Source organism: Saccopteryx bilineata, chromosome 9, assembly GCF_036850765.1.
Source record: "Saccopteryx bilineata isolate mSacBil1 chromosome 9, mSacBil1_pri_phased_curated, whole genome shotgun sequence".
Lineage (NCBI taxonomy): Eukaryota > Metazoa > Chordata > Mammalia > Chiroptera > Emballonuridae > Saccopteryx > Saccopteryx bilineata.
This window is the reverse complement of record NC_089498.1, coordinates 92,301,133-92,312,626: the sequence shown is the minus strand read 5'-3', so window position 1 is coordinate 92,312,626 and position 11,494 is coordinate 92,301,133. Positions and strand designations below refer to the sequence as shown.

Here is an 11,494-nt window from a genome sequence, read left to right as displayed (position 1 = left end):
TATCTGTGTTGGCATTGTTTGCTCTAGGACCTTCCTCTAGACTAAAGCTGCAAGCCCTTGACTACACATGAAGGAAGTTTTACTCCCACCTTTTTCTGTCCAATTCTCTTCCAAATTCTTGTGGGAGTAAGGAAAGAATAGGTGCAGATATGGATTGGTGCAGTCAATAAACACATAGCTTTTACTAGGCACTGTGCTAGGTGTAGGGACTGTGTCTGGTGGGGGAAAAGCTTGGCTTAACCTGTGCAACCTGTAGGGAAGACCCACCAAGAGAGGACAGGCAGAATGCCATTGTCCAAGGACGTTAGCAGGTCAAGACCATGTGGTGTGCAGGGCTGGCTTGGCAGAGAGAGAGAGTCGAGGCTCTGCAGTTGGCCAGATCTAGGTTCAGGACAGCTTTTTATCTTTTCATTTCCTGGGCATCTTAACTTGGTTTTGGTTCTCTCCTCGGCAAAGTGGGGATGGTAGGGTTCCAATTCCAAGGGTCACCGCACATCTAAAGCAGATACCATAGAGAATAAGCACTCACTAGAAGCCAGTTCTAAAGCAGATACCATAGAGAATAAGCACTCACAAGAAAGCCAGTTCTAAGAACTGGAGCTTGGTGCCTCTCCAAGCTGAAATACTACTTTAGACAGTGTCCCTATTTATACTAGATCTTTTGGCAGAAGTGACAGTGGTGGAGTCAATCCTCAAAATAGCAGAGAACTCTCTCTGTACCCCTCACTCATACCTTCATTCTACCTAAAAGAAAAGGATCAAGAACAATATCTTAGGAATTTTTTCTTCAATCAGGACGTTTCTGTGTTGGCAGCCAGTTCCGTGGTTGTCAGCGGGAAGGCCTGAGACACCCACGGCTAGTGGGACTGGCTTGCTTCTTCTTCCCCACTGTACACCACAGCGCACGGCACACTTCACCTCTTTACCCATCACTGCTTACTTTCCTTTGTGACGCTGAGCTGTAACAACCCCATCAAATGCCTAACATACAGATGAAAAATCCCCCTTTCAGTTTTCTCTTGACTAAATGTCTTCCATTACAAAAGTAACAAAACCACACCTGAAATTTTAATTGTAACAGCTCTAAAGTATCCAGCATTGTACAGGGCAAGTCAGCTATAATGTTGACAGATTTCTTTTTCGTTATTTTTCTGTGTATATTTTTTTACTTAGTTAAAATTGCAGCATTCACATAACTTTTGTCTTGTTTTAAAACCTGTGTTGTTACATGGTCTTAAGAACCATAACTTAAAACTTCTTCAGGATAGTTTAACGTACATATACATAACTATACATTATCCTGTTTTTCACTAATAGAAACAGTTTTGTGGTGGAAGCCTGTATGATTAAGATTTTCAAAGTATGTTGCACGATTTCCTTATAGTTCCATTATTGCAAATATTGTGTTAAAGTGTGTGTATTTTAAAATAATGTTTGACTCATGCTATCAACTAGCTTATAAAAAAGTTTATATACATTCATATATCTACCAGGAATATTTTAAAGATCCCGTTTCACTGTCTCCTTGCCAGCACTGAGTATCTTCCTTTACACTTCCCTTTGTTTAACATTAGAATCGATTAGAAGTTCTTCTGAAGATGAATGGAGTAGTTGTGCCTATGATGTGCATGATAAGATGATATGCTGGGAGCCACTACCATAGTACAGTGGGCTTTGAACATGTCCTTAACATAGCCTTCCTGCTATTTAAGCTACTTCCTCTATGACCTGAGAAGTACAGAATTCATGCAGGGACACAGGATCACCAACAGAGTGGTGGCTAGTTATTTGAATACTGCCTATTTCCGTCTCTCCTCCTTGAGACACCTTTTCCTTAGAATTAGTGTTGCCTTCTTATTTATTAAAAAAAAATTAGTGAAGGGCCCTGGCCAGTTGGCTCAGTGGTAGAGCATCGGCCTGGTGTGCAGGAGTCCCGGGTTTGATTCCCAGCCAGGGCACACAGGAGAAGCGCCCATTTGCTTCTCCACTCCTCCTCCTCTCCTTCTTCTCTGTCTCTCTCTTCCCCTCCTGCAGCCAAGGCTCCATTGGAGCAAAGTTGGCCCCAGGCACTGGGGATGGCTCTGTGGCCTCTGACTCAGGCGCTAGAGTGGCTCTGGTCACAACAGAGCAACACCCCAGATGGGCAGAGCATCGCCCCCTGGTGGGCATGCCGGGTGGATCCCGGTCAGGCGCATGCGGGAGTCTGTCTGACTGCCTCCCCATTTCCAACTTCAGAAAAATACAAAAAAAAAAATTAGTGAAGGACAGGAATTAAGAAAATATCTGACCCTGGCCAGTCAGCTCAGCAGTAGAGCATTGGCCCAGCATGTGGAAGTCCAGGTTTCAATTTCTGGTCAGGGCACACAGGAGAAGCAACCATCTGCTTCTCCACCCTGCTCCTCCCCTTCTCTCTCTGTATCTCTCCTTCTGTCTCTCTCCCCTCCTGCAGCCATGACTCTAATGAGTAAGTCGGCCTCGGGCACTGAGGATGGCTCCATGACCTCATCTCAGGCACTAAATGGCTTGGTTGCCAAGCAACAGAGCAGTGGCCCAGAAAAGCAGAGCATCACCCCATAGGGGGCTTGCCAGGTGGATCCCGATCAGGGCACATGCAGGATTCTATCTCTCTGCATTCCTTCCTCTCACCTGATAAAACAAACAAACAAACAAAAAAAAAAAAACAAAAAAAAAGAAGAAGAAAAGAAAAAAAGATCTTGAGAGAGAGAGAGAGAGAGAGTCAGAAAGCATCCTAAACTCAGAGCTCTCCTAGTTTTCTCAACTCTGAGCTCAGTATGGACTGAGATCACTGGGAAGCAGTATAACTGAGCCAGACCAAGCTAGCCTCACAAAGCCATGTCTGGACAGAAGTCAGTCCGAATGCTAGGGTCCTTCTTCTTCAGAGACACAAAATGGAAAGTTATATTCTGCATGCTTTTTTTTTTTTCCAAATTTTTAGAAAACGAAATTGACTTCTTTGGTGACCATAACCCTTTAAGATGAGGGCAAACCTGATATTCCGTGCCAAGAGAACGTGTATTCTGGGGTGGGGAGAGTTGAAAATCACCCTTGTTATGTGTCATTGGAAAATGATGTAACCTAGTACAGAGGTTTTATTTTTATAGTTTCAGGACAATTAGAATAACTGGATGACTCCAGAAACCTGACCACATTTTCTTTTTTCTCCTTTAAAGGAGTTGAGAGGTAATTTTTAAAGGATCATTGCACCTTATATTTAATTTCAAAGCTGTTTCTGGCCTGTGTGGAAGGGCTCAGGTAACTGTAAGTGTAAGGATATGTGTCTATTCATATGAACATTCCAAACCAGCTGTCTTTCCCTTATAGCTTCAGCTATTCTTTCTATGTTTGTGACTGGTCCCCTCCCATTTCAGCAGAGCCTGCTGTGTCTAACACAGAGAAGTTGTCTGGCTATCAGACACCTAACTAAGGGTTCTAGCTGGGTTTATATTGGAAGTGCCTGTAGGCTTGCAGAGCTCAGGACCCCCCAGATGTCTAACTGCTGCCATGATGCTATCAAAATGGCTTAGTCTTGTACCGTGGGGAGACACAGGCAGATTACAGGTCCTGGGTTCATCCAGATGTTACAAGTATTTTCTGCTTGGGATCCAGGCACACAGAAACTCTATAGAATTCAGTCAGAGGGCAGCCATTGTTACTGGAATTCTCAGAAAAACTATGGTACTCAAAAGCTCTGGTTTCCTGTGGGGAAGTCCCCAGAGGGGCTGAATCAGACACCAAGAGCGGGGGCTGGAGACAGGAGTACCCACCGAACAGGCCCAGCATCTCGGGCCAGTTGAAAACTTTCAGAATGGACCATGCACTTTCTTCAGTGCTGACAACTCATTGTCACTAGAGTCCAAAACACAGGTAGGCATTTTTTCAGACTAATTGTATGTATTGGGCATTGCAGTTGGTAACCCCAATTCACAAGTGCCCAGCCAAGCCCCTTTAAGGCTGGGAGGCACCACTGCCTTCCCACCCCGAAAATTCTGAAGGCACACCATGGCTGCTGTGGGAAGGGCTGGGAAGAAGAGAGGCGAAGAGCTGACAGCACAGACACCACCTATTTCTAACCAATCGCTCCTCAAACATACACAAAACACACACCAAGCAATTCTAGGAGTAAGCAAAGGAACTGCAGAATACTGAGCACCTACTCTGAGCCCAAGCCGGTTTGGTCCCAAAGGCTGGGCTGCCTGTGTGGCTCCAGAGCCCAGGACCACCCACCAGGCTCAGGCCTCCTCGCTGTGTCAGGGCTCCCCCTCCATCAGCTTAGTAGGCATTTTTTAGAGCACTATGCATTATTCCCAACAGATCCAGCAGCTTGCCAACTTTACATTTTGCAGGAGTCTCCATGCTTGGAGCTGGGCAGGGGCCAGGCTGGGCAAACACAGAGTGGCCCCAGAACATCCTGCTCCAATGGGCTCAGATGGCCATAATGGAAAAAAATCAACATGGTGCAGGGAAAATCAGCACAGTGCCCGCTGTCCCACAGGTGCAAGGTGGTGGGTGGTAAACAAGTTGGTGTTGAGGGTTATCCCTACGGATGAGTGAGAAGTAATATGACTCATCCCCAGGGCAAGAATTGTCTCTTCCACTTGGCAGTCATTTTTGTACAGACCACCAACTTAGTGGTCATAGCCACCGGTTAGCTCCTTTGCCCCCCCTCTGTCTACTCCCTGTCTGGGGCAGGAATGTAGATCCTTCTCTGTGTGAACAAAGGTATGCATGGTTGGGGTAAATCCCCTTTAAGACTCTGAGAACAATAGACTAGGAGTAGACACAGGACCACTCACAGCTGCAGTGACAGCTACGTGAGCACTGGGTGATAAGACACACGTAATGCATTGATAAGAGGGGGATCTGCAGAGACATGTGAGGTTCAGTGAAGCAACTTATGTTAAAATTGGTGCAAGCAGAGAGAAGTTCCAGGGAGTGAGAAAACAGACAGGCAGCCCGTCGGGCTGGGGCTCCAGGGAGCTTTCTGCTTTCAGCAGATCGCCATCTGCTCTTGTTGACACTCAGCATTCTCCCCTCTCGTGATAACAGAACTTTGATCCTCTGGGGAACCACCCTCCCCTCAGTGTGGTCTATATTGTTGGATGGGACTGATGTCACTCCTAGAAGGTGGGTGGGCACATGAGCCTGACTTGGCCTTTGAAAGCACTAGATTGATTGGTTCTCTAAGGGGCACTAACCTAATTTGAGCTCATGCAAATCACTTTTGGGGATTTTTGCTGTAATTACCAGACAGAGCATTCCTTGTGTGGCAAGAATTCCTATGTGACTGACCATCAGCCTGAGGCTGTTGGGGAGTGACATTCATGCTCAGAGAGCCTGCTGAGAATAGAGTGGATGCAGGAGGAACTCTTACTATGAGATGGAGAGCCAGAGTCCTGAGGACCTTTTGAGCTCAAGACCTAGCTCACCTGGAGCCAGACTTTTCTGGCCTTCAGGCATGTGAGAGGATGAACCTTCTTTTTTGTTCCAATTCGTTCGGAATGGCTTTCTACCACCTGCCCTGAAACATTGCAGAGAAATCCAAGTAATGGAGATGAAGGCTTCTAGGAAACATGAACATGAGATTGCCCCGGCTAATATGCGACTTATATTTACCATTAGGGTTCTACTATTATTGCACTATTGAAATATATCTGGTCCACTTGGTAAGTAGCCACTCTACCTCCAGTGGCCCCCTGCTACCCAGGCCTCCTAGACCACTGCCTCCTATGTCCTGGACTTTCCCACTAACCACAGGGAGCTCCTAACAGCAGCCACTTCGATGGATCCTCTGAGATCATCAGGGACCCCCATGTAGCAAAGTTTGATGTTTGTTCTTCAGTTCATATTTAACTCGGCCTTCTAACAGTATTTAACCAGCAGTGCAGCTGACCCCTCCCTCCCTGAAACACAGCCTGAATTTCAGGACACCTTCCCCATCAGCAGCTCCTCCTGTCTGCATGGCTGCCACTCCCCAGGGTCCTCTGCCCACTCCTCCTCATGTCCTTAACTGCTAAAGGTTGGCATGCCCCAGGGCACAGCCCCTAAACCTCTTGTCTATGTGCACTCATTCTCTTGGTGGCTGTATCCAGTCTCACCTTTTGAATACTATTCTAAATTTACCTCTAACCCAGACCTCTTCGTGAACTCCCAAATTCACTTATCCCATGGCCAACACGACATATCTACCTGGATGTCTGGGAGGCATCTCAAAGTCAGCATTCCAAAACTGAACCCCAGACATCACCACCCCTTGAAGCAGTGCTTCCTGTGCTCTTCCCCATTTTATTACCCTATTGCTCACATGTAAGTCTTTGGTCTTATCCTGAAGTCCTTTCGCTCACAGGCACATACCAAATGCCACTGGCGGTACCTTCAAAACATGTCTACCTCTCCCAATCTTTGCAGTCACCCCCTGGTTCCAAGCCATCATCTCTCACCTGGATGGTGGCCAAGCCTGCTCGCCAGCCTCCCAGCTCTGCCTCTATCTCACTGCGCTCTGCTCTCCACACAGCAGCCAGGGGCCTCTTCTAAACAGAAGCTAATCACGCTGCTCCTCCAGCGTGCCCCATTGTTCAGAGGAAAAGCCACGCCACTGTCGGGAGCCGCAAGGCCACATGAATAGGTCCCTCGGGCTCTCTCACGCTCTCCCAGGCACCCCTGCTGCACGCCGCTCTGGCCCAGCCAAGCCCACAGGCTGCCCCGCTTTGTTCTGCCCTTGGCCTGACACCTCTTTCCTCAGTTACCTGCATAATTTGTTTCCCTACTTTCTTCAAGTCTTCATGCAAATATTGCTTCTTGGTGAGACTTTCCCTTTCTACCACCTGACCAAGATTTTAATCCTTACTTCTAACTACTTTGTATTTTATGCTTATTACCTAATAGTCATCGTATTTCACTCATTTAAGTTGTTTTTTTTTCTACTTTCCTCAGGAGAGGATGGAGACAGGGAAGATTCCGAGTAGCTTGCTTATTGTTCCATCAAGCCACACACATCACACATACCCAACTACCGATAGATCATGTTCAAGGATGGGGTGGTCTCCCTTCCACTAGTCAGTGTAGGTATTTTGAATACCACTCCTGAGGACATCCCTCCATGTATTGTCCCCACACACGCCTGGAGAAAACCAGCCACCACCTTCTTCTTCTGTTTCCATTTCTGACCAAAATAAAAGCACCTACTGACTCCCAGTCAGCCTCCTGGCAAGCTGGGTACTTGTAAAGGGGGCCCTTGGGAAGGGGCCGGAAGCATTTCAGTCCCTGGGAAGGACTATCCCTATCACAGATTCATCAGTTAAGTTCGACCGGCACACCAGCATCCATTAATTCAACTTCTAGCTTACTGAGAACCTCGCAGAGGACGGACAGACAGACCTGGGACTCTTACACCCTGTGGAGGGCCTGATATCACAGCTGGATCTGTGTTGGCACCTCTTTGGCAACCTGCCTCCACTCACCCTAGGTAGAGGGCAGTTTCTACCATTTCAGTCTGAAAAAGCCACAGAGCTCGTGGGCAATCCAGGCTGTGTGCAGAGGTTGAGCTGAAAGGAGGAGCTGCAGGAGTAGGGGGAGGGGAAAGGGTATGAGAGGAAAATCCAGGGGAAGGCAGATGGGCGTGCTTCTTGCATGATGACTTTACAGCAGGACCGGGCAATAAAAATCAAAGCCAGGCCAGCACCGTGCCCAGAGAGAGGCTGGGCTCCTCCCACGCCGTTACCTTAGATTGAGAGCTTCCTCCATCGCGCCTTTCCCCTTCAAGCTGGGCTGGAGAGAGCAGAAGCTAAACAAGGAAAGGAAAGGATCATCCTGTCAGCAGAGGCAAGAGACAGCACTTTCAGAAACCCTGCCAGGAATTTCAGAGCCAGGCAGAGACTGGGTGCTTGACCTCCAGCCTGTTCTATACCCAGTTTGTGAGCACCAGGCCTGGGTGTGCCTCTGAAGCTCCTCATATCAAGGCACGAGACACTCTAGCCTTGATAACACAATCATACCAATACAACAATAGTTACAATAAAAAGTGTGTATTTTAGATACCTCCTCTGGGCCAGGTACTCGATATTGCCATTGTCAACTTCACAAATCACCACTGTACTCTGGGGACCAATGTTATCTTAATTTAAGGCTCTTTGAGTAGGGTGGTTGGCAGTTGGACAGCAGTCACTGCCTGAGCTATGGATGCGTAACTGCTAGATGAACCGTGAGAACTTTTAATGTTCAGAATCGCAAGGGGAAATGAACATGAGGTTCAGTACTACATGTCTACTTCTTTAGTTTACACAACTGCAGTCCTTGGGAGAAACTCCAAGGGGCTCAGAGCTAATGCAGACACACCCAGAGCTGGCACAAACAGCCCTTCCGCAGGAGTGGTTTTCCCCACTCTGACCCTGCCCTGTGGACACAGCAGCTGGTCCTGGTGCCAGTGGCTAGCCAAGGCCAACAGGAAGGCACAGCTGGAAACTCAGAGCACACAGTGGCCTGGGACACTCAGGTCAGGGGTGTCAGCTTCCACCTCACGGCTTCCAGCCTAATGTGGAGCCAAACGTCACCACCCCTGTTATTCCAACTTCCATGTGGTCTTTTTAGGGCTCGGAATCTGCCTCCCTCCTGCCCCTCCTAAGAGTCTCTGTAGATCTCTATTTACCTATAACTCTAATAGTAATAAAATAAATGAATATTCACATTATATTTGTCTTAGCTTAAATTTCTTAGATGGATTCATCTCTCTGGAGAAAAGTTAAACTAAAACAGCAGGCTTACTTCTTTAAGAAGAAAAAAAAAGATATTCATGCAGAAGTGGAAAATCTGTGGAAGTCTTTCCAGGAAACAGAGTTAGAACAGCTGACATTGGCAACTGAGATCAACAAGGAAGAGGAAGCAGAAAAAAAAAGACTTGGAAAATTCTGCAAGGCCCATGAAACGGTCAGTTTCTGAAATGTGTGCATCTGCACAATTTCCTCTTGCTTTCCTCATGACTGTCCTTAATTACCTCAGCTCATGACAAGGAGCCTGTTTCCCAGGACTGAGTAAAAGTGAATCTATAGTTTTCTCTATACTTTGTTCCATAAATTCAACAGCCCTGTGGGTTGGTAAGTTCTTCCTTGTGCCTAACCTAAATCCCCCTCACTGTGGGTTGAGAACAACTCTGAGAATGAAGCTGAGCCGTCCCTGTTCCTGGGCTCTGAGATCTTGGTCAGTCTCCCCAGAGGAGGATTTTTAAGCCCTTACCTTTTGTAGGCCTTACTCCGGTCACTGTTGTGGAAGACAAAAAACTTGGAATATCCACTCTGGAAAAAGACCTCCAAGGCAATGTCCTATAAAGAGAAACGCTTTCACTGATCCCAAAGTTTCCTGGGACGGAGGCACCCCCCCCCAGGCCACAGAGCCACAGGCAGCAGTTTATTTGGGTCTCTGTGTCCGATGTGAAAGGATTTTATCTAAGATGGGACCAGAGTGTACAAACTGGACACTTTCACACACGTGCCCTCGGAAGAACAGAACTGAAGACCTGAGAGACTGATTTTCCTAAATGCCTCATTTCCAGAAAAGCAAGACTCTTCTCCTTACCAATAAACATTCGCCAAAACCCACCCTTCCACACACACACCTCATCAAGCCGATGAACGGACTGCTGGACTCTGGCTGGGCTTCCCTTTCTTGTGCTTCTTGCCCATGACAGCCACCTCACACCCCCAGTGGACTCACCGCAGCTTACTTAACACAGCATGCTTCCCATGGTGTAATTTCTCTGCTAGTCCTCCATAAACTCAATTTCTGGTGTTCAAACTTGCCTCAGTTTACCTCTTTACTTAGGATAACACAGGCAACCCTTTTGGGTGAGTTCTTCCAAACTCCCACAGTTGGAGATAAAGACTTTGGTGGCAGAAATGACCAGAGTCTTTGCAGAATGGGTAGGAAGGAAGGGGACCTCAGAATCCCTTTGGCTAAGCAGGAAGTAAGAACCCCATTCTTAGGACAAGCAAGGAGCAGACAAAGGGCAAAAGTGTCCATTGAGACCTTTGAATACTCACACCTCCAGGTGGAAGGTTTGGTTTCCCAAGCCAAAGGGTCATCTTAACAGAAACACTAGGGACAGAGGCAGATTTAATGGCAGGCACACTGGGTGCGCACGCTGGGCCCCGACTTCTGAAGGGCCCCAAAAAACCCAACTTTACACTTTTTTCTAATGTAAGGGGCCCAATATTTTCTTCTGCACCCAGGGCCTCAACCAACCTTAAATCCGCCTCTGACCACGGGAGCCAGTCGAATGGGTGCACCTTCTGCTCAGGGCGGCATTCCATGCCTACCTACAGACTGAAAGCATGGATGATTTGCCAGGCTCACTTTGCTGATCTGTTTGGATGTGGCTGCACACAGTGGTGAAATTCAGTCGGTTCACACAGGTTCAGCAGAACCAATACCTAATTATTTCTTGAGTTTGGCAAACCAGTTGTTAAAATGGCATTTGTAATCAGGATTCTTTCTAAGGTGGGCGCCTGGGCAGAAGCCCAATGTGGAAATCACAACTTTACATTCCTTACTCTTTTTTGATGTTCATCTGCACAACAATGTATTCTAAGCACCTGTAGTAAGGTTCATTTCAGCCATATGTGAAAAAAATTGCAAGTGAGGATGCCAATCAAGAAACACTATGGAAATATCTTAACAGTCTTATTGTTTTTTGTCAGGTATTATTTAATATTTTTCTTTAATATTTTAAAACTCGTATAATCTGGTTTTGTGTACCTCTTTTATTGTTCTTATTTAAGAATTATATGCATGAAATAATAAACTATCTTTTGGTATATTGCTTTTTTAATACTTAAAATAGTCATTAGGGCAGAGAACTGGTTGTTAAATTATTTGAATCCCACCACTGGCTGCATTGACACAGCGATGTTGTTTCGAGGGCATTCTGTGAATGCCCCAGTGAACTCTACATGATTTCCTCTCTTCTTCATTTTCCACCCCCTCCCACCTCTCTAACCCACACTAGGTAAAGAACAGATTTGGGAGAGTGACAGTGTGAGTCCACACATGGGTGAGATGGGGTCGGGGGTGAGTTCCGGGCTGGAAGGAGGGACAGGCAGGTGAGACTGAGGCATGGAGGGACAGATGGGGGGTGGGGTCAGACTCAGAGATAGGATGCTATACCCAGCAGCAGAGCCAGGGCCTGCTTCTGCCTGGCTGGAACTAAGTTCTCAAAGTCCAGGTCATTTGGCTCCTGAGTGGAGGGAAAGTATTTGTAATGATGATGCAAACTCCCTGTCCTCTACAAGTACACAGGAGAGCCTTGGATTTTTTTTTCTATAAATAGAAATATAAGTAATGTTCAAATAGATGATGAATATGGACTCTATGGGGGCTATGGCTTGCCAGTAACCTTGAGAGAGAGCAACTTGCTCCTGGGAGATTCCAGGGCTGGACAAAGGTGGCCTTGTCCACGTTACTCTCTGCCCTGCCTGGCTGTGTGCGC

General features: G+C 46.9%; 1 protein-coding gene across 5 annotated transcripts in view; it reads right to left on the bottom strand.

The window, feature by feature from the left end:
* The window catches only part of WDFY4 (WDFY family member 4), a 313,461-nt gene that overhangs the window by 71,796 nt on the left and 230,171 nt on the right, over positions 1-11,494 (bottom strand). For all 5 annotated transcript variants that reach the window (XR_010727052.1, XM_066242595.1, XM_066242598.1 and 2 more), the window contains 2 exons: positions 9,247-9,332; positions 7,739-7,801 (listed from right to left, as the gene is read on the bottom strand). Coding sequence is in view for 4 of the 5 variants with exons in the window: in XM_066242595.1 (XP_066098692.1) it covers positions 7,739-7,801; positions 9,247-9,332 (149 nt within the window). In the remaining variant the exon portion in view is untranslated. The remainder of the gene's footprint in view (positions 1-7,738; positions 7,802-9,246; positions 9,333-11,494) is intronic.